This window comes from Poecilia reticulata, chromosome 2 (genome assembly GCF_904066995.2).
Source record: "Poecilia reticulata chromosome 2, P_reticulata-male-v2, whole genome shotgun sequence".
Taxonomy (NCBI): domain Eukaryota; kingdom Metazoa; phylum Chordata; class Actinopteri; order Cyprinodontiformes; family Poeciliidae; genus Poecilia; species Poecilia reticulata.
This window is the reverse complement of record NC_088831.1, coordinates 20,479,470-20,502,179: the sequence shown is the minus strand read 5'-3', so window position 1 is coordinate 20,502,179 and position 22,710 is coordinate 20,479,470. Positions and strand designations below refer to the sequence as shown.

The window sequence follows — 22,710 nt, the reverse complement described above, 5'->3', positions numbered from 1 at the left end:
CGGTTTAAATGAGGGAGCGCTAATTAGAAGCAGCACTGGTTTTCTGTGAGCCCTAAAAGGGGCAAAGATGGTAAACAAACAAACAAACAAACAAAAAATCGAACTTAAAACTTTTTTTCTTTTCTTTCTTTCTTTTTTAACTCTCGGTGGTCGTCCCAGTCATCTTAGGGCTGAATAAGAAGCACTACTATATTTTTAATCTGAAGTAATTCCCCCCCCCGCCCCCCCCGTTCCTCCATCCAGAGCCCCCTCCTCTCATTAGCCTGGCAGGTTCCCGCTCCGGACCTAAAGCCCTCCGCTGTGGAGCATCAGGCGGCGGTGACCGAGAACAGCAAGTCTCTGTGGTCACATTATGTGGTTTAGAGGAATCCTTAGCGGGGTGATTTGATTTTTCTTCTTCTTCTTCTCCCTCTCTTTACTCAGCTCCAGCAGGCTTTAAGGCTGGATGCCGGCCGGTCGTATAACACGTTTATTAGCCTGAGAAGACAGAGAGCAGGACTGAGTCTGCAGCAGTTTTTTTTTTTTTTTTTTAAACATGCTGACCGGAGGAGCTCTACAGGCCCGTTAGCACACACACACACACACACATACACACACACACACACACAAAAAGAAAAAAAAGAAAAAAAAGGAAAAGCTGGTTTTGTGAGACCTCACAAAGTTCCTGCTTCCACACGGCTCTAATATGGATCCGTTAAAGCGGCAATTAACAAGTGAAACTACATCTGTTATAAACCCCAGCTCCACTTCTTAGAGAGGCTCAGCTTTTACGCACAGAAACAGTTCTTAAAAAAAACACACACACACCCTCCAACAGTTGGGTGAGACGATTATATAGCAGAATAATTGTGTTAACTTTGAGCTGACCTAACAGAGCCGGTCTAAAATCAGAACTCATATTATTTAACAGAAGACGACACATCACAGCTGATCTGTTCATCTTTCAGATCCTTCATAATATTTACTGTGAGCTTATCCTTAAACAAAAATATGTATAAACATTTCTATCTCCAAATCCAGCGTAAAATATATATTTTTTCCAGTCACTAGAACATCCAAAATTATTATTATTATTTATTTATTTTTATTTATTTATTTAGTTTTTAACCTGAAACTTTAAAGTCTTGAATCAGTTAGGAAAGTCACTCTGCTGTAAAATTAATCAATTTATATTAAAACATTTTTGGTTTATGATGTGTTATTTACGAGTGAGGGTCAGCGGGGGTCAAAAAATTTTAAAAAAAGGAGAGGAAATGCTCACAACTTCATATATTTGAAACTTTTTTCTTATATGTAATGAATTCAAATAAAACATATCTAATTATTTGGACGGTAAATAAAATGCCTGACAGTTGATGCTGAGAAGCCGACCTAAATATAGGCCTCAGTTACAGCGAGGCCATCATGCATTCAGCCTCCATGTGCGTATGTATTTCATATGTGTTCAGCTGAACCAGACGCCTTTACATTCACATAATTATCCTATAAAATTAGCCAAAAAAAAAAAAAAAATCATAAGAGCCACAAAGCCGCGTCCGTAAATCACGCAGAAACGCCAGAGAGAATAAACTGGAACCCGAAGACGGCTTCATTGATTTCAGAACATGACTGATGAACTCGTTTCCTCTCGTTTTTAACTTGTGATTAAAACTGCAAACATGACGGGATGTGCATGTGTAAATATTCAAAATGTTTGGATGGAGATGTGTGGACTTCATATGAATGAAGAGGCTGCAAAATGAATTCCAGCATCTAAGATTGAATCATAACCCTGAGTTAGACGGCGGCACGTCTTTCACGTTCAGATCAAACATGACCTGCTTTATTCTTCCCTGTTTCAGGGAAGAGTTTGCAGAAATCATGTTACACATAAACATATTTCATTAGGTGAAATGTTGCCAAGTAGTCGTCAACCCGGTTGCCTTCCTCCTACACAAAGTGACATTTTTGTTGACAAGCGGAGAGGTGAGGTGACGTGAAGACGTCCGAATGTGTCCGTAAAGCTGTCAGGTTTGATGAAGCTGACTCAGCCTGACCTTCAGTATCTTTGTGAAGGTTAAAAATGTTCAATTGTTACTTTTGAAACTATAGCAACAATGAAACTGATTATTTCAGAAAGCAAGTGCCAAAATAATAATAATAAAAAAATCTTACCAAGTGTTTTGGGTCTGATTTCTAGTGCAAATATCTTAATGCACTTGAAATAAGACAAAACTAACTCATAAGCAACTGTTCAGTAAGATATAGCAGCTTGTTTTAAGTCAATAATGCCTTAATATATAATGGAAAAAGCAGTAGTTGGAATGGAGCATTGCTTCATTTATAATTAAACATTTTTCCCATCTTGTACGTGAAGTAATCTGCAAATGAAACTAGAACTTTTTCATAAACATTGAGGAATTACTGACTCAAAACGAGCTCCTATTTCTAGCTGAATGACACATTTAGCTGTCCAGCGTTCAGCGCGGCTCCAACTGATACCAATGTGTCTAAATGTGAAGCTGGAGGTCAGAATGACGTGAGCTGGTTCACGCTGGGTGTTTTTATGGAGGTCAAGCACAGGACGATCAGAGTGTGTGTGAGGTAATGTGTGCGTGTGTGTGTGTGTGTGTGTGTGTGTGTGTGTGTGTGTGTGTGTGTGTGACAGAGAGAAACGAATGGCAAATTTTCACTCATTAAAAAAAAGCATCTTTTCAGAAAACAAAATGAAAGCTAAGCTAAAAACTGGACGCTGAGTGATAGAGAAGTGAAATTGAACTGATTTCAGGTCAGATCTGCAGCCGTGCTGACGTTTGTGTGTGTGTGTGTGCGTGCGTGCGTGTGTGTGTGGCTGCTGAGTGTCAGAGGACGGGTCTTCCAGCCTGATGACAGCATATCCAGACTTCTTTACCTGCTGCTCTCCATCTTTAAGCGTCTTTGAGCGTCCTAAAAAGCGCTACATGAGTTTGATAGATTATAATAATTATTATTATCCCTTTATTCAGTCTCTGCAGTGCAGCTGATTCCCCTGAAGCCTCATTTTCTTTAAACCACAAATGCAATTTTTTTTTTTTACGGTTTTTCAAGCCAAAACTTATTCAACAATCTAACTTATTTGAAGTTTTAAAATAAAAGGAGGCAGAACCTAAACCAAACTGTGTATTGTTTATCGTCGAAACTGTAAGACAGAGACACACAATTTACCCAGTGGCTCTGGTATTTTATCTGTAAAATAAAACTACAGTCAAAGTAAAGTGCAGCCAGGCAGTACTGACAGCTAAACCTGTCACGATAACACATTTTCTGGGTGATAAATCATCCCAGAAGGTATCGCGATAAACGATAATATTGCTGCTTTGAGAGCATTTTAAAGTGATCTATTAATAGTGGCAAAATAATGCAAGAATGCATTCTCAAAGATCCGTACACATTAAATCCTAATGAATATTTAAACACTGGAACTGGAAGACATTCTAAATGTCCAACATGAATAAACAAAACAACAGAAACTGCAAATAAAGTGAATTATGGAGTCTCTGCAAGCAAAATTGTCCTTAAAAGAAAAAATAAAAAAAAGAGGGACTAGTTGAGACCAAAGCAGCAGACTGAAAACTTTTGACGTCTAGTTTTTGGTTGAAAGAGAGAAAAGAAGATAAATCACGCAAATGGAAATGAACGAGCTTGTTCCGATTTATCATGCGATTAATTGATTTATTGCTTATTGCGACAAGCCTTTCAATATGACCGTTAAATACGATACATATAAATGATTAACTCATGTCACGGTTCTATTTGTAGATTTCACAAGAACACACTGGAAGCCTGCAGCACCACGCTATAAACAGGTTGTACTCTACGCAATATGCCAGTTTCACTCACATGAAATCTCCAGGGACACCAGCCCATTGTTCCAACCCTGAGGAACTGCCGTGAACACAGTCGCTTTAAAGTTAAAACAACAACGAAAATACAGTGTAGGTCTACTTTAACACTCTAAGGTTTATTATTTTAAGTCTCTTGTTTGTGATATGTATTTTTTCCCCTGAAGATTTAAATTCTAAAATGTCATTTTTCAAGTCAAGCTGTTGGAATATGTTACTGTATCGGATCAGTTTAATGTCCCACATGTCAGCTGAACCCAAACTGTTTATTATATCCTAATGATGCTTTATTGTTTTTAGCTCTTTGGAGTTTTAAATATCACAGTTTACATTTTTCTTTCAGGATTTAATGAATGAGATTCAGTTTAAAAACCACAATTTTCCCATTTCTAAACGTTATATTGACTTAAAATGTTTTTCACTTTTCAATATGTTCTACATATTGTATTTTGTTAGCTGAAAGCAAATAAAAAAAAGATATGCCAGTCTGTTAGCCATACTAGAATAAATCAATTTAACCCAAAGAAACACATTTATTTAATGTGTTACCTGTAAATAAAATGTTAATATGGGAAAAAAAGTAACTTTTCATCTAGTTTGAAGTCAATAATTCCTTGATATTGATTAAAAGTACTATTACCAAAGGCAGATTATTTCAATTAAAACATGTGGAAAAATGTTTTACTAAAACAAGTTCTCCTTCATCCATATTAAGGAATTATTGCCTTAAAACAATCTCTTATATCTTACTTAAAAGTTACTTTTGAGTCAGTTTAATCTTATTTTAAGTGTACTAAGATATTTACACTACAAACTAGACCAAAATCACTTTGTACGATTTTGTGTGTTTGCACTTAATGTCCAATAGTTTCAGTGTTGCTATGTTTAAAAAAAAATAATAAAAAAAATCTTTCGACCGTTTGTTGGACGAGCGTGTCGTAATGAGCTCATCCGTGCGGTAGGCACTGGGGCCCGGTGGGAATCGGAGCCACCGGGCTCGTCGTCGTCTTTTACCCGGGCAGAATGTGTTTACAAAGTGTGAGGGGGGGCGAGGCTGAGTGTCTATCTGCCTGAGTGTGAACAGTTAAAGGAGCGAAGCGGACACTAATCATGTGCGACAGTCCTCCCTGGCTGCAGTGACACTGGAAGGATGATGGAAAGACTCCCCCCCTCCTCCACCCCTGCTGTCTCTCAGGGCTCATTACTCCCCTCGCCACTCCTCGCCTTCTTGTCTTTCTCTCCCTCATCTTCATCTCCCCCATTTCTTCCTTCCTTCTCTCCTTTTCAGCAGGCTTGGCTGCGCTGCGGCGATTTCGCCCGGGCCGCTGTCCAGTCTCTCTCTTTCTCTCTCTCTCTCTCTCTCTCTCTCTCTCTCTCTCTCTTTCTCCTTGCATTTGCATAAGCGTATTTGTGCTAGCCCCCCCTCACGCCCTCCTCCTTCCTCCGGCACTGCCAAGCCAACTTCGGTGTGTCAGGACCAGCAATAAATAATACATTATTGCATTTTTCTGCCTTTTTTTTCTCTCTCTCTCTTTCTTTTTTTCCTGGGTGGCGCTGGGGTTGCGAGCAAGGTCGTTGTAAAAGATTTTCTCAGAAAAAGTGAAATGAGATGAAGCGCGTGGCGGTCAAGTGAGGATATCATGCGCATGGAAAGGTTTTGATGCCCCAGCTGGAAAAATAAATCCCAGAATGCCTCATGTTATTTTCAAATCTAAATAAGCACACACAGACGTTTTACTCTGTGGCGGTGGCAGGCGTGGGTCTGGGTGTATTTTGGGATATCTGATATTTGAGCGTGAATTTATGGTGAGAACAGTTCTAAACACTTGGTGTTTGCCAAGATTAATACATTTGTCGCCTAATTTTTTACAAAACTTGTAATTGAATTGTTATTTTTCTATTTCCAAGCATAAAGCTCACATTATTTTCTCGTTCAAAACGAGAATGATATGAACTTTGCTAACTCTCTAACTTTCAGAGTTTAGAGATGACCTAATCCTAAAAGCAAGACCTTATTCAGCACTGGGTGACCTCAAGGTTGTGTGTTCGGCCCGCTGCCGTTAACATGCGCCCGCTCATCTGCACGAGGAATTCCCGACTTTTAATTAGCTCCATCTCTGAGAGTAAATGCATGAAAATGAGAAACATGAAAATGAAGGATGCGGTTATGAGATTCAGCCGTTCACAAGTGCAAATAGTGAGAAGTTTGCCTCTGTAACAACAGACACATCCTCTGGGTTTCCAACAGCAACTTCAATATTTCCTTTAGAAACGTTTCTGGATTGTCGTCCAAAATAAAAAGAAACACAAATGAAGACCTTTTTTTAACTGAGACATGAAGCATTATTGAAATATCACGCTTTTTCAGTCTGTTCTAACCAGATGCAATGAACATCTGCTGTCTAATAAAGTGAGTCTTGTAACAGGAAGGTATTTAATGACACAATTTAGCAATAGTGTTAAAAGTTTAGAATGTTCTCTGAATGTGTTTTTTTTTACAGTGTAGTTGATGACTTTGATCACAAACTGGGCTGAAGATTCTCCTGTGCACTGCAAAAACACATCTTACCAAGTACTTTTATTCTAGTTTCTAGTGCAAATATCTTAGTAAATTTGAAGTAAGACATAAGTAATTTATAAGTAGCTTTTCAGCAAGATATAGGAACTTGTTTCAAGTCAATAATTAATAAATATATAACAAAAAGTTCAGCTGGTAGATTGTTTCATTTATAACTAAGCATTTTTTTCCTCGTGAAATAATCTGGAAATTTAACTAATACTTTTTTGTGAATAGTAAGAAGTTATTGACTTAAAACAAGCTTCCAAGTAACTGTTCAAGATAGGAGCTTGTTTTTAGTAAATAAATCCTTAATATTGATACAGAAGTACAAGTAGATTATTTAACTCATAACAGAACATTTTCCCATGTTATACATGAAATAATTTGACATTCTCCTACTCTAGTACTTTTATGTCAATATTTAGGAATTTAAACAAGCTCCTGTATTTTGATGAAAAGTTGCTTTTCAAGTAGTTTTGTCTTATTTCAAGTGTATTAGGACATTTGCACTAGAAGCTAAAATAAAAATACTTGGTAATATTTTGTGTTTTTGCAGTGTGGGCGTGTCTCTAAAAAAATTAGCTTTTTTTATTTCTTTTTTAAAAATCCGATTTAACCGTTTGATTATTTTTGTGAATTCATCTTTTCTGTCAATGATCACTTTATGGGACATTTCATATCCCAGACCTTTTTTTTTTATTGGAATCGTCGTTTGCCTGGCCAGGAGAAAAAAAAAAAAAAGAGCGCAACAATGTTTCTTCGTAGCTCTGCAGAAGCTTCACGCAGCTTTTAACCCGCTTCTGTCTCCACGAGACGGCAAGCCAAGCCCCGGCGGGGGGTCCGGTGATGAAGACTCACAGGAGGGACGCTGCAGCGCGCGCTCGCTCGCACGAGCCAACTTTCCTCTACGAAAATAAAAATAGAAAAGAAAAACACACTGGTTTTTTTTATATCTTCATTTTTTAAATTCGGTTAATCCAGAGCCGCCTTCCTCATCACTTTCTCTCTCCCCCCGCCCCACCCCCCGCTCTTCGCCCCCTTCCAGACTCAGAGGCGAGCCCCGGCTCGGATGGAGAGGGTCTGGCCGAGAGGACATCGTGTTCCTTCGGCTCGCCCGCCGACCTGGCCCCGGGCGCCTGCGACGCCTCGCCCTCGGCCTCCATGGAGGAGATCCAGGTGGAGCTGCAGTGCGCCGACCTCTGGAAGCGTTTCCACGACATCGGCACGGAGATGATCATCACCAAGGCCGGCAGGTAGGCGGTGCGCTCGGCTGCTGACCGAGGCACAGACAGGGCTGCTGCTAGGCTCCTCCACGATAAACTGTCCCCAGAACTTACTGCGATAAATGGTCATTTTTTTTATTTAATTTTTTTTAACTGCATAATAGTGCAACAGCACATTCTCAAAGATCAATGGAGTTTAAATTCTAATTAACATTTAGCAGTGGAACTGGAAGACATTTTAAATATTCAAAATAAATAAAGAAAACAGCAGAAATAACAAATCAAATGAATTATGTATTCTCTCTAAATAAAATGACCGGTCAAAAACGCCACAGTTGAGACCAAAGCACCAGAGTGAAGACTTTCGTCATCAAGTTCTTGGTAGAAAGAGAGAAAAGAGAAAAATGACAAATCATTCAAATGGAAATTATTGAGCTCGTTTTAATTTATTATGTGATTAATTGATTTATCGATTCAGGCATAGGTATATGTACCAGTTATCTTCCTAGACTCACTTCTAACATAAAAGCTGAGTGACTTCCTTTGATTTTGTCATTTTTTAACGTTAGCAGGAATAAAGTAGTTGGTGTGTTAAAGGATGAGTTTTCATTTAAGTGGTACAAGGCCTGTACCAGTAAAGACCTTCATCATCCATCCATCCACACAGTGTGTTTAAGGTTTTAGTCAGGCATTTGGAGCATTTGTTGTGATTTATGTTCATACTTTTACTTATTTTTGGGTAAAGTCTTTGAAGTCTACGCACGCAAGGACCAAACAGAGTATAAGAAAAAAAAAGGAGCTAAAGTCTAAATACAAACTACACAAGACTGTCACTTAAAAAAAGATTGGCTCCTTTGTTCTGTTTGATGGATTGTTCTTTTTTACTTTTATCCTTCTTTTTTTTCTCCATCAGTTTTAGTTTGCTGAGTTTTTCTCTTTATTTTTTGTCTTACTTCTGATAAAAATATAGAAGCAGGGTTGGATCCATGCTGCCTAGTTCTGAAAAATAGTGTGTCAGAACCAAAAGGAGACCCTTAACCTTCAGCCCATCGGTTTATCCCCTGAGCTGAGCGTCTTCGGCCCAAACGGTCCTCAGAGGCTGGTTTGGTGATGCCAACAGGTGTGCAGAGGCAGCTTCTGATGTAGGAAGAATGAAGGTGGCAACAATTGTGAAGTGCCAAAATGCAATTTAAAAAGGAAAAAATAAATAAAAATTATTAGTCAGTTGCTTATATTTTCTTAACGCTGTAAACAGTTTAAAAAAAAATGGCTGGATGATGTCTTAGTGTGTTATTTTATCAGTCAGACTCCTGAGATGAGAGCTGGATAATAGACATAAATGATCTGTAACACCATCAGAAATCCACCAGGCCTTCATTCTGTGTGTGAAAGCACACAGATATTTAGAGGTAATTGAGTGATTCCTCTGCTGGTTATTATCACCTCAGATTATTGTGGGAAGCACAAACAACACGACAGCAGTGTGGAGTGAATCTAATAGAAGATGCTTAACAGACCGTCTGGAGAGCTTTAAATGTGAAAAATGGAAAGGTGTTCTCAAAATATCATATGAATCTATCGTGGACTATATATTGAAGTCAATGAATAGATGTTTGTTTTTTGTTTTATTTTAGTTTGTAATGTTTATAGATAATCCTCATCTATAAACTATTAAATTCTCACCACTGCTTTTTTTTTTCCCAAACATGAAGTTACGACAACTTCTTAGTGTTCTAAATCATGACAACTTATATGTTATTTATAAATATATATATATATATATATATATATATATATATATATATATATATATATATATATATATATATATATATATATATATATATTTTTTTTTTTTTTTTTTTTTTTTTTTTTTTTTTCTTCAGCCTCGTCTCCGTCGGACGCTCACGCGCTCGTTGTGCTGCCGCTGGGTGTTAATGTGTTGCACGTGCCGAGCCGAGAGCACCCTCTCGGCTCGGCTCGGGCCTTCTCGCGCGCAGCAGGTTAAAGTCGGAGCGCTGCACGAGCTGCTTTTCATTAATCCCCTCTGTTTCATGCTCTGGGTTGGGGCTCGCGCTCATTTAAAGCGCACAAACCAAAAAAAAAAAAAAAAAAAAAAACGAGTAAAAAGAGGAGTTGACCTGCCGTGTCCTGGCGGAAGGACCTCGCGCTCAGCTTCTCGTGCTCGCAGCGCCGCGAGCCTTTCCACCCGGCACGCGCACTGAGTCATCAATTTCTGACGTATCTTAATCAAATAAATTGTACAGTTTGTTTGCATGAGAGGGAAAAAAATGTTTGGGTGGAAACTTTGGCATATTAAGGCATTAAAAAAATGTGACGTTTCATTGACATGTCTTTATTATTATTTTTAAATATAATTACAAGAAATAACAGCAAAATTCAATTAGATTAAAAATAATTTCACATTGTTATTGTTGTTACTAAAAAAAGACGTTTAAACTATTTAATTTTAGCTTCCTATTCTATTATTTTCTGCGCTTCATATTCCTGAAAAAAAGGCTAAGCTTCTTTCATAAGCAACATTTATTCATCTTCGCAAGCAAATATGCATAAGCTCTCTTCGCAATAAACAACCATTCATTTTTATTTTATTTTTTTCTATGCTGCCAAACAGTTTTGAGGCGTGTGTGTGTGTGTGTGTGTGTGTGTGCGTGTGTGTGTGTGTGTGTGTGTGTGTGTGTGTGTGCGCGCGCGCGCGCGTCTCGTCTCGTCTAAACCAAAGTGGTCCCTTCCTCTCTGCTGCAGCCCTTCAGGGTTAAATTACGGCCCGGCTTCTCCCTCCACTGGAAATACACAAGCTGCCCTCGGCTGCTGGAATAAATTAGGATTAAATTGGTAATCAGCTCATAAATAGCACAGCAATCAGTTTGCGCTGAAGCAGAGTGAATGAGGCGGACACGGCCGTCGCCGTGCGCATTTCACGGCCTGCTCATAATAAGGCCATAAATCCAGAGGAGAGGGGGGAAGGAGAGAAGAGAAAGAGAGAGAGAGAGAGAGAGAGAGAGAGAGAGAGAGAGGGGGAGGTTCTTTCTTTTTCTCGTTAGCGAGGCCTCGATTTACGAGCTTTAAATGAAAAGAGGGGAAAACGCCGCATTTCAAGCACTGAACTGTCCGCCTCTGGACTCAGACCGCTGTTTGTTTTAAACCCGGTTTCCCTTTTAGTGCAGCAGCTCATCCGTGACGTCCAGTCATTACTATTTACAATCCCGAGCGATAATATGAATTTGTTGCTTTACATTTGAGCAGATATTAAAAATTGGGGGCGGGACGTAAAAAGCAGAGGCACCCCGGGAATATATAAGGCCCCAAGCAGAAGAAGAAGGGGGTCTGCCGCCATCTTCCTTTCTTTTTCTTTTTTTTTTAAATATGTCCTGTTTGCGTTCTGCATTGAGCACAACTTGTTTCACAGTTCATTATTGAGCTGATGATGAATGAAATATGACTGTGTCTTATTTTTAGCAACCAGTTATTCAGGCATATATTTAATATTAATTTAGCATTTTATCTTAATTGTTGCAGTGAACAATAACTTTATTTTTATGTATGTAAAACGACTTTTGTAACTATAAGGGAAAGTTTTAAGTCTGAATCAATCTATCTATCTATCTATCTATCTATCTATCTATCTATCTATCTATCTATCTATCTATCTATCTATCTATCTATCTATCTATCTATCTATCTATCTATCTATCTATCTATCTATCTATCTATCTATCTATCTATCTAGACTTCTCTTCAGTTAGGTCATTACATAATTTTATGTTTGCAATAAAAGAAGAAAAAGTCATATAGCCCCCCCACCCCCCACGAACATAGAAGTTATAAATAATCATTACAAACTAAAAAACGTTCCTTTTCACCTAACATGCCTTAAATTTAAATAAAACGTTTTGTCAATGTTTTATGTCTTGTGAGGTTTTTATTCATTGTATAATCAGTTAATCGTCCGTTTAAAAATGATTCTCCGTACTGTAGTAACAGCACAGCTTCATTTTTTTTTTTTTTTACAGGAATGCACTGAAAAATAAAATCCTTGAGCGACCACAATAATTAATCATCCTGCCGGAAGCTCAGACATTCCACCCTTTTCTGACATGTGAACACATCGTACATAAGTGCTGCCACTTCACACTAGCAGCAACACCCTTCATAGTGGGAGTTGTTACTGAGTATTTCTACAGAGGCATGTTGGCTGCTCACTTAATCTCAGCAGGTATCAGGAAGCTAAACGCATCGCAGCAACCTTGTTCTGTTTTTATCATTTTTCGGAGTCCAGTTCTGTCGTTGGACCTGCCAACGGATTAGGAAATGTTTCTGGTATTTTGTAAAACCTAGAGTTAATGTAGAGATCTACGGTCTGTGGAGGGAAAAGACTATTATTGATTTTAACTTTACTCCTGTAAAGTTAAAATGCTAATGACAATAGGTGTGTTACACACATAGAGTTGCGCAGGAATGATTAATCATTTGGTGTTGACATGTTGGTATGGGCCCTCTTTTGGGCCCCCAACAAAGCTGCTGAGAGCCCCAAACAGGACCGGCCTTGGTTGTAAGACTGACTGCTCCTGGAAAGCCTTTAAATGCTTTGAGTTACAGCATTTGTTTACCTTTTAGGATAAAAAAATAGATAGTTTTTGGTTTTGCAACCATTTTTATGGCAATTTCTGGTTTCTAGTGTCAAGTTGTCTTCAGGTCAGTGACATCTTTGCTGCTTTTCGTCCCCAATCAGGAGGATGTTTCCAGCCATGAGGGTAAAAATTGCTGGCCTGGACCCGCACCAGCAGTACTACATCGCGATGGATATCGTGCCAGTGGACAACAAGAGATACAGGTGCCCTTCTCCTCCTCCTACACACACACACACACTTACACACGCACGCACACACACACACGCGCACACACACACACACGCACACACACACGACTGAAAGCTGCTGAGCATCATCCAAAACAGCAGCAAGCTCTCAGCGCTAAACCTGTCATTAAATCCGGTCGTTGTTATTTACAATGCTTGACATTTCAATTCATAAATCCAGAGTTTTCCCGAGCAGAACAACTGCTTCATCGAACAGGTCCGCCGGGGGGGAGGGAGGATTTTATTTCTCCGGGCTTCGCTGTGGATTCCCAGGATGGTCCTAATGTTGTCACACCTGCTTTTTGGCTACGACGAAAATAAAACTGTACGCAAAACGGAAAAAAAAGAAGAAAAAAAAACAACAAAAAAAACAACATCAGAGCTACAGATGCAACTGATCAGCAGGAAATCAGGTCAGCTTCAGTCTGTTAGTCAGATCAGCCTTTCAGTTTTATTAAACGCACATCTTTTTTCCTGGACGGGTTTCAAAACATCAGTCCTTGGCGAACACTGGTTGCCCCTCGTTGTTGTCCACGTCTCATTTAGACCGTCTGTTATGTCGGTCATTCGGAACATTATTTGGGTTAAGCAAAGATAGTGCAAGTTGGTCTTTTTGCCCTCACTCCACTACTGTGAGAAAAAGAGAGAGAAAAGTCACCCTGGTCATTTGGACTCTTTAAGAGAACGAGAGAGAGAGTGTGTGTGGGTGTGTGTATATGTGTGTGTGTTTGTTTGTAGTACCTTATGGGGACAACATATGGGGACACATACCACGTTGTGGGGACCCACTGCTCCTTGTGGAACCGAAGCCTGGTCCCCACAGGGGGAAACGCTGTTTTTGGGTCAGGGGTCAGATTTAGGACTAAGGTGTGAATTGAGTTTTGGTTGGGGTTAGGTATGTAGTGATTAGGGTTAGAGTTAGACTGTAGAAATGAACAGAAGTCGACGGAAGGTCCCCACAAAGATAGCCACGGACGCACGCGTGTGTGTGTGTTGGAGGATGATGTGTGTATGATGGATCGCTCTGGATAAGCTATAAGACTGATATCCTGGCTCGCAGCGCCGCTCCCTGTAGTCGGGGCCAGGGACGGGAAGATTGAAATGTATTCATCATCATCATCATCCTCCCACGGAGAAGAGCGGCAGAGCCAGCAGCGACTGCCTGCGAACAGCACAACTCCCAACATGCATCACTGCAAAAGTTGGGTTTTGGAGGAAAAGAGAGAGAGCGCGACAAAAGAAAACAGAAGGCCGTTGCTATGGAGCCGAGAGGCAGACATGATCGATTGAATAAAGAGGCTGAGAGAAGTGTGAGGTTCCTTTGAGATGCCGCAGGACGCTGACACAAATTAACTGAGTTGATATTTAGAGCCGCTTTCACATTTCTTGGCATCCGTTGGACAAAACAAAAACACAAAGCGAATACAGAAAACCTTAACAGCGGTGGTGTACTATTAGGAAAACCAAAATCCAATTCCCAAAAGCAACCAAGGCAGTTCTTATTTACTCCAATTAACTTCGATTAGTAATCGAAGACCTTCTGTTTCCCTGTGTTATAATATGATGTAACCTGGAGCTCCGTTTCTCGTAGTCAGTCTTCAAAAAGGGGAAAGATGAGAATACACACTGTTCAAAAAGAAGGCAGTCTTGAAATGTCAGGAAGCCTAATCCTAACCCTAAGCAAATAAATTGCTTTTATTTGATCAGATCTACATTCAGAGAAATAATTGAAAGAGTTGAAATCAACTGGAACAGTGAAAAAACAAGGCTGAAATTAACCAATGTTTACCTCTGCTATGCATGAGAAGGAATGAGATTTTCAATCCACTTTTATGGTGTTATGGTATTTCATAAAAATGTGACATATGAGCAGAAAGGCAACAATTACTCCTGCTACTTCTGAATTTATTACACAAATGCACCGATTGCCATTGTGATGCATGGACACAAGCACATAACGTACATAAAGTATGAAGATCTGGCTTTAAGTGATCAGTGAATCAGGTTGCTAGCTTAGCTCTGCAGTTGGTTACCATAGAAACACGCTCCTCGCAGCTTTTAGTTTTGAAACATAGAGGAGTACCTGTAGTTTCCGTTTTACTCAAGATTAAGTATTTACAAAAAAAGCTTGATTGGTCTGATGGTAGAAGTGTGGCAGCCTTCTTTCAGCCAGCTGGTCAACAGTGTGCAGCAATAGCCACACATGAATTAACTCCAGGACTATCTCTTGCATCTTATTTTTAAACCGTAGGAATTGGATGATGGAACATTTAAGTGGTTTTAAATGAATACATTTTAAAATCTCCGTATATCTTGACACTGCTGTCTGGCTGCACTTCCATTGACCATATGATTGCACAATTTGAAAATAAATTAGCATAATGGAAACATTGCAACTTTGAAAAATTACTTACTTTTCTACAAAAACTCGCAAAGTTGGCGTTTCAAAGTTGGTTTGTTTTGCAAAGCTGAAAATATTTTTCACATCACATGAGTCACATGATCAGCAACCTGGTCGTCGCCACTGGAGTTCCTGAGAGGTGCTACTCTCCTTTCATAGCAAATATCAGAAAATAAATAAAGCAAAATGTGCAGCATTGTGACAGGATTTCCCCTGATTTTGAAAAACAGCTGGATGGTGGTACAGTTGGTTGCGCTGTTGTCTTGCAGGAAGAAAGTACTGGGTTGAAATCCTGACCTGCGTGGATTTCACATGTTCAGGTTCTCTCTGGGTACTCCAGCATCTCTGTAAAAGGCAGATGGGTGTGAGTGTTTGCGTGTGTGTGGTTGTGTGTCTCTGTGTTGCCCTGTGATGGACTGTTTGCTAATTGCTGCTGGCTAGTCTAAAGGAGCTGAGTGGGGGAGTTGCATTGGGTGGCTGTGGAAGATTGGAAACTGCAGCTCAGAGGAGGAGCTTTGTCCTCTAAGGCGGGGCTAAGTCCACCCAGATGTTCTGAACAGTTGAATGGTTCCCATGGAGATTAAAGGATTTATCAAACGTGTGAAAGAATCAAGGCAACACTCCAGGTATGTTTTTGATAAAGAAATGACGTTATAACACGATGGAAAGCTCAAAAAATTGATGTTACATAATACTGCCCCTTTAAAAATGACCATAAATAAATAAATACACAAAATTTTTGCAGTAATCTGAAGATCTTACCATATAACAGTTTTTAATGTAGAACATGATGGAAAATGCTTTTTAAATTTTAATGACATTTTAAACAGTCCTGTTAACTTTATTGATTAGAACACAGTACTATGCTTTTAATGTATAAAACAGATAAGCTAATTTATTTTAGTTATTTTTTTAGTTAATTTTAACTATGACTGCAAACACCACTGGCACGTCGGCCGCCACATATGCAAAAAGTGGACAGGGGTCAAACAACTCTGGAAAAAAGTGAAGAGAATATTTCATCTGTTGAATATTAACATCACTGGGTAAGACTTCCAAGCCAGACTCGGATTTCTTTTCGTAAAGTTTTACACTTTTAGATTTTGAAGTTGATAGTTGAAGTTAAGTCCCTCATTAAATCCTACTCACAAGGCTCAAATTTTCATAGTTAAGTATTTATCTTTGCTACGGTAGAAAGTCTTCAAGTCAAAATCAGAGATCAGATACCAAATCAGATTTTGACTGATTTAGATTTTTCTTTTCACTGTAACAGACAAAAAATAAATAAATAAAAAATAACTACGTTCTTCAGGTTCTTTGATGGAGTTAGTAGATTTAAATCCACCAGAAAAAATTAAGGAATGACAAGTCTTCAAAAACTTTTAAAGAATCAGACAAATGTTTGATTTTTATTAAAAACAACATTAAAGGAAATCCTGGAGACTGATGTGTTTACAGTCTCCAAAATGTTGGGAATTTGTAGCTTTCATGTGTTTAATGAATTGAAAAATTATACATATTTTTTTTACTGTTTGACCAGGCGTTCACCAATCCCATGGGTAACATTCCCATATTTGCTTTGATAACTCAAGGAGTTAAAGATGTTTAAAACTTTGGCTTGAAACTGAACAGAAAAAAGGCTTAAAAGAAATTAAACCCCTTAATTTAGCCAGAATCACCTTGAATAGATGATTCTGGAAGGAAAAAAAGCAGAGTATTAGAAGTCTGCTGAATGTCTGAGACGAAACTTTATTGATGGGATTGAAGCAGGTCAGTTCAAATGTGTTGCTGTGTGAGAATAGAAGTTATTAAAGGTAACAGGAGACAAAGATCCACCATCTCCTCCCGTCTGCAGAGCAGGTTTATTTACACCAGACTTATCAAGCAGAAAGGAAAACGTTCATAAACAAAAAAAAATACGACCGACTCTTATAATTTCACTGTTGCAATCAGATCATTTGATTTGACCTTAAAAAAAAAGAAGAAGAAAACACAAAGTTTCCACCAGAGCGTTCTGTAGGCGTTCCGCTCTGCAGCGTCTCCCACTAGCAAACCAAGACATCATGGAGGATTTTTAGAGGCCAGAAAGGTCTTGTAAAATTAAATAGGATTTTCTTCCAGGCTGGGGAATTTACCACAGGGCTTTGCAAACCCAGCCGGCCTCTGTCACTGGTGTGTCTCACAGTGCCTGGGAGTTTGCCTTCTGGAAATGTGGGGCTTTATTGGGATCGGTCCCGCTTTGCACAGTGCCGCTTGCCCCGCTTCAGCAGCGCCTCACAGTACTGCTCATCAAATGCTTACATTGCAGCAATTGCTTATGCTGAACAACTTGCTTGGGAATGTTTAATGTCAGTGATTTTAGTGCCTCGATTCCTGTGTGTAGCACAGCATTTCCTAACTCATCTATTTGGTTTGGAAACACACTTACAGCTCTTCAGGATCTTACTCTGTGTTGCTATGCACAACCTCTGGAAAGTCTCTCATCATTACTAAAGATGCTAGCTTAAAGACAATCCAGTTAGGACTGTTTCACCAACATATGAACCGATCCAAGAGTCGATTTAGCAAAACAGGATTCGTTATAGATTTGACCCAACATGCTAAGTTAAGTTTTCAACCTGAAAAGTTGGTTAAAGTGACCAGTGTCTAACATGGAGGCTACCAGAGGGTGCGATATAAGAGATAATCCAAACTACTAACACATTTGTAAAAATTCGATTTCTAAAACGGCAAAAACTCAAAATGTATACTCAATATATTTCCACAGCTTAATGTTGTCAATGGTGCATTCTGTTTGTGCTTGGAAGTTGCGTTTTCCACATTTCTAGCTGACGTTTTCCCGTTGGGACAGTCTGGAGTCACAGCTGCTAGCTTAGACTTAAACATAGCAGCAAAACCTGTCTGTATAAGCTGTAGTGAGATTTAATTTTTTTTACTAACTATTCACACAGTTTGTGACTCATTAAACCAGTGGTACAAACCTACTGTGAAACGTCTTTGTGAAAATGTTCTTTAAGTCTTGAACACAAAAAAAATAAAGAGAACTAAGTCGTATTGCTAACGGTAGCTGGTGCTACGACAAGTAGCAAATCTCACAGGTTGTTGAATTTGGAAGAGGAACTTGCTTGAATCAAGTTTGACGTCATTCCAACATCCGAGCAAAATCCTTCAGTTACCATGTCGATAGGAGGGGGGTACTAGCTGGCACTAATTAGCATCGAAAAGCTAATTTTGTTTTTATTAAACAAACTCTTCCTCTTGAGTGCCATCAGTACAACTCACCGTGATTACTGGCATTATACAGCATTAGTTTACCTTTGTATTATTTCTTATTTCATCCAGAGGAAGAGGATCAGTGAAGTTTAATCAGGTCGCCATTCAACATGGCCGCCTGAATGAGGAGCTTCCTCGTCGTCTTTTCTCCAATCTGAAAAAACAAGGTTACAGTTTTGGACTTGGTTTGGCTAAGAGTCCCTAACTTCTGTCCCACCGACATAAACCCAGTGTTTAGGTCGAACTAAGTATTAAATCTGACTCTCATTCTTCACAATTATGAAAATAAATGCACACGCTCACATTAAAGACACATTTACAAATGAAAAACAGCACTGCACCTGTGAGGGCAAACTGAGCTGCAAGTAAACCACTCACCGCTTTAAAACCTTCATTTTTACAAAGCTTTAAAAAAATAAAGAAAAATAAAAAAAAAACTTTAAAAAATCACAGTGATTTGCTTTTGTTCCCAAGAATACATCTTTTCAGAGTTTACCAGAATATTCATACCATCCAAATTATCAACTAAATTTGATTTTAACCCAACCCTCCATCCAGTTTGTGTGAATCTCTGATTTCTGGATGTTATTTGTCAGATTACATTTGTGCTACCAGTGCTTCCAGGCCAACATTAAGGCCTCCAGAGGCCTGGCCCGGTCTGAACCCCAAACTGAAGGACCAACTTACACATGATTCTCGCATTAGTCACATCAGCGGTGACCAAGAATGCTCTGAGAGCGAGAAGCATATTGATGGTTGTTGGTCTTTATTTGTACGGAAATCTGAGAGGACACATTTGCTCTCTCAAAACTTTTTGGCCTTTTTCTTTTATGAGCCCGAGCCAAACATTCAGCCCAGGATGCTCACTCTGTCAGTGCAGTAACTCAATATACGGGCCGATGCCAGCCTAACCGTGTTGCAAACACGCGCTTTTAGCAATTACTTCTTGGAGCCACATGTGTGTGTATGTGTGTGTGCGTATGTGTGTGTTTGTGTATGCGGTAATGTAATATAGGGAGAGAATCTGAGGGCGCATTTCAGTTTAGTTTTGTCAGCTGTATGGCTTGGTGTTGGCTGAGAAGTCGTAAAGCTTGCCCTCCTTCCCCCTCCACTTCTCTCATCCCCATCTGTCCAGTAAGAGTGTCACATAAAGTCCAATCTTTATTGATCGTGCCGGTGCCAGATGGCGGATTTATGAAAGATGAAAGCAAGAGGACTAATCAGATTTCCAGTCCCGTTTGGGGAGCTTGAGTTTCCTCGTTCCTTAACACTTTCCCTGCTACGCCGAGCGTAACCCTAAACAGCGCTCCAAACAGGAAATTGCAGGAACGCCTGGCACCTTTTGTTGAGGTTTGTGTCTGTGAAAGGGGGAGAGAGGGCGTGAAGGTCAAAGGTTGCGGAGAAGAGCGCGGCGTTGCAGTGACAACGTGACGGCGAAAACTTAGTTTACTGTCCAGATAGCTGAGTAAATTATTAGTTTTGCATATTTTAACCAAATTGAATTTTAACTACAAAGTGAATTTTTTTCGTCTTTCCCTTTTACAAACTGTAGATCCCAGTTTTTGAATTCATGGGAAACCCTAAAACTGATTCGAAAAGAGGTCACCAGTGGCGATAGTCTCACCGCTATAAACGTCTGCAGTTCCTTTCAGCCGAGAAGCTAACGCTCATTCTTTAGCTTGTCGTTTTCACAAAACAACGCAAGATAACAACGGTACATGGTTTGTATGACAGATAAAGTTGAATCTTATCTATAAACTACTTGCTAAACTTAAAGTCTTCAGCTGAAGATTAAGCATCTTAATTCGAGAGAAATCACATTTTTCCCAACACAGATGCTAAATATACATGTATCAGTCATAAATAAATAGCTACTGGTGGCATCGGATTAGCAAACAACAAACAAACAAACAAACAACAAAACCAAGGTCTTATTATTTTCTCTTAAATAATCCAAACGAGAAGTTTTTTAAACATGTTCTTTACAACTAAGTAAGGAATCTGTTATGTCTCAGTAAACGTCACCATGACGCTCCCAGTGTGTTAAAGAGTTCAGTTGACTCAGTAAACATGTTGGGAAAAATGAATGCAGTGATTATTCAGTATTCAGTGTTTTTGCTTATTTAACCCTGTGAGCTAATAAATATGCCACTTTTTTAGGTGTATCCCGCCGTTGTCTGCACGGGGAAGTCTGCTAAAGTTAATTTAATATCTTGCAAGGTTGCTTTTTGACTGCTTTAGAAAAACAGAGCATCTTCAGTCAGAGGGTTCTTCAAATGTGCTGTAACACAGGCTGCTGCAGGAGATCCTTCCCGCCCACAGCTCATCACCGTCTACAAGAACCTTTTGAAGACTTTTGAGTTAATGCGTGCTACAGCAACATTTTATTTCCCCTTTGGATTCAATAAAGTATTTTTGAATTTTAATTTTTAAATATTCATTTATGCACTGCTTAAGTGAAAGGCGTTATGGCAGAAATATGAATGTGACTCAGCATCTCTCTCGTGACCTTTGACTCTTTGTGCATTAAGGCGGACATTTTCCTGTACAAAATGGATCATTATCAAATTTACAATTGAGATAACATTATTTTTAGCATAGTATTTAAAAATTTAACAATTGTTTTTTATGCAAATGTTTATTTACATTGGCTATAGTCTTAAAGGTGACGTTCCAAGTCCCAAGAGCCTCAGTGCCTCCAAATCCGAGGCCATGGTCTTGAGCCGGAAAAGGGTAGAGTGGCTTCTCCGGGTCAGGGGGGTCGTCCTGCCTCAAGTGGAGGAGTTTAAGTATCTGGGGATCTTGTTCACAAATGAGGGAAGAAGGGAGCGGGAGATCGACAGGCGGATTGGGGCAGCGTCTACTGTGAAGCGGGCGTTGTACCGGTCCGTCGTGGTGAAGAGAGAGCTGAGCCAAAAAGCGAAGCTCTTGATTTACCGGTCGATCTACGTTCCCACCCTCATCTATGGTCATGAGCTTTGGGTCATGACCGAAAGAACGAGATCACGGATACATGCGATGGAAATGGGTTTCCTCCGCAGGGTGGCTGGGCTCTCCTTTAGAGATAGGGTGAGAAGCTTGGTCATCCGGGAGGGACTCAGAGTAGAGCCGCTGCTCCTCCACGTCGAGAGGAGCCAGTTGAGGTGGCTCAGGCATCTGGTCAGGATGCCTCTTGGACGCCTCCCTGGTGAGGTGTTCCGGGCACGTCCCACCGGGAGGAGGCCTCGGGGAAGATCCAGGACACGCTGGAGGGATTACGTCTCTCGGCTGGCCTGGGAACACCTTGGGATTCCCCAGAGGAGCTGGAAGAAGTGGCTGGGGAGAGGGAAGTCTGGGCCTCCCTTCTGAAGCTGCTGCCCCCGCGACCCGACCCCAGATAAGCGGAAGAAAATGGATGGATGGATGGATGGATGGATGGATGGATGGATGGATGGATGGATGGATGGATGGATACACAAAACGTCTTTTTTTTACCATATTAACTGTATTAAAGTCAGTTTTTATGGTTTGTTTTTAAGAATGTACAGTTGCTGGAATATTTTCTTAGATTAAAACACAATGCAGATAAAAACTATTATAGAAGTTGATTCTGAAATGGATCATGTAATTAATTTGAACATAGTTTAGGTTTATAAACCAAAAGTTTGATCTATTATCAACTTCATCCATTTGCTCTCAGCAAATAGCACAAAAAATCATAAGAAGAAATGAAGTAAAAAACAAAAACACTGACGCTCTGAGAGAGCCTCTCAGACTCTCTGGGTTGCAGATAAGGCATGTTTTATGCGTAGTTCATGTTTACAATCCATTTCTATGTACATGTGTGCGGTTTAAAGCGTACATTGGAACACGTTGAGGGAGAAGTGTAGAAAATGTGCACATCACAAAAACAGCGACTGGTCTGACTTCTCTGCTGCCACGATGCGTCTTCAGGACTTAACCTGCTCACTCCGTCCATGTCTGTCCATGTCCATGTCTGTCCATGTCCATGTCTGTCCATGTCCATGTCAGTAATGTTGGCTTTGATTTGTTGTCGCAGCATCTTAAAACTGATTTTCTGGATAAAGTGCTTTAGAAAAGTATTCAAACCCATAGATTTTCTTCCACATTTGGTTGTATTACAAAGCTTAGAGTATTTTAAGGAAACACAAACTCTTAGCCAGTTTTTTTATCTAGTTTCTATAATGCAAATATCTTAGTACACTTGAAATAAGACAAAACTAACTCATAAGTAACCTTTTAGTAAGATATAGGAGCTTGTTTTAGGTCAATCATTTTTGAAAAATTGGAAAAATTTTATGATAGAAATAATCTGCCAGTGGAAGTAGAACCAACACATCTTCCTCAATATTGACTTAAAACAAGCCCATATGTCTAACTGAACATTTACGTTTTGTTAGTTTTTATATGTTTCAAGTAAAATAAGATATTTGGACTAGAATCTAGACTAAAATTACTTGGCCAGCTTTCGCTTTTTTGCAACCCTAAACAACGTTTTGATTGTGAAGTAAGAG

At 39.5% G+C, this 22,710-nt stretch overlaps 1 protein-coding gene across 1 annotated transcript in view; it reads left to right on the top strand.

The window, feature by feature from the left end:
- The window catches only part of tbx15 (T-box transcription factor 15), a 54,745-nt gene that overhangs the window by 2,652 nt on the left and 29,383 nt on the right, over nucleotides 1–22,710 (top strand). Inside the window, exons 2-3 of the mRNA XM_081600044.1 lie at nucleotides 7,466–7,673; nucleotides 12,397–12,498. Of these exons, the coding sequence (XP_081456170.1) occupies nucleotides 7,466–7,673; nucleotides 12,397–12,498 (310 nt within the window). The remainder of the gene's footprint in view (nucleotides 1–7,465; nucleotides 7,674–12,396; nucleotides 12,499–22,710) is intronic.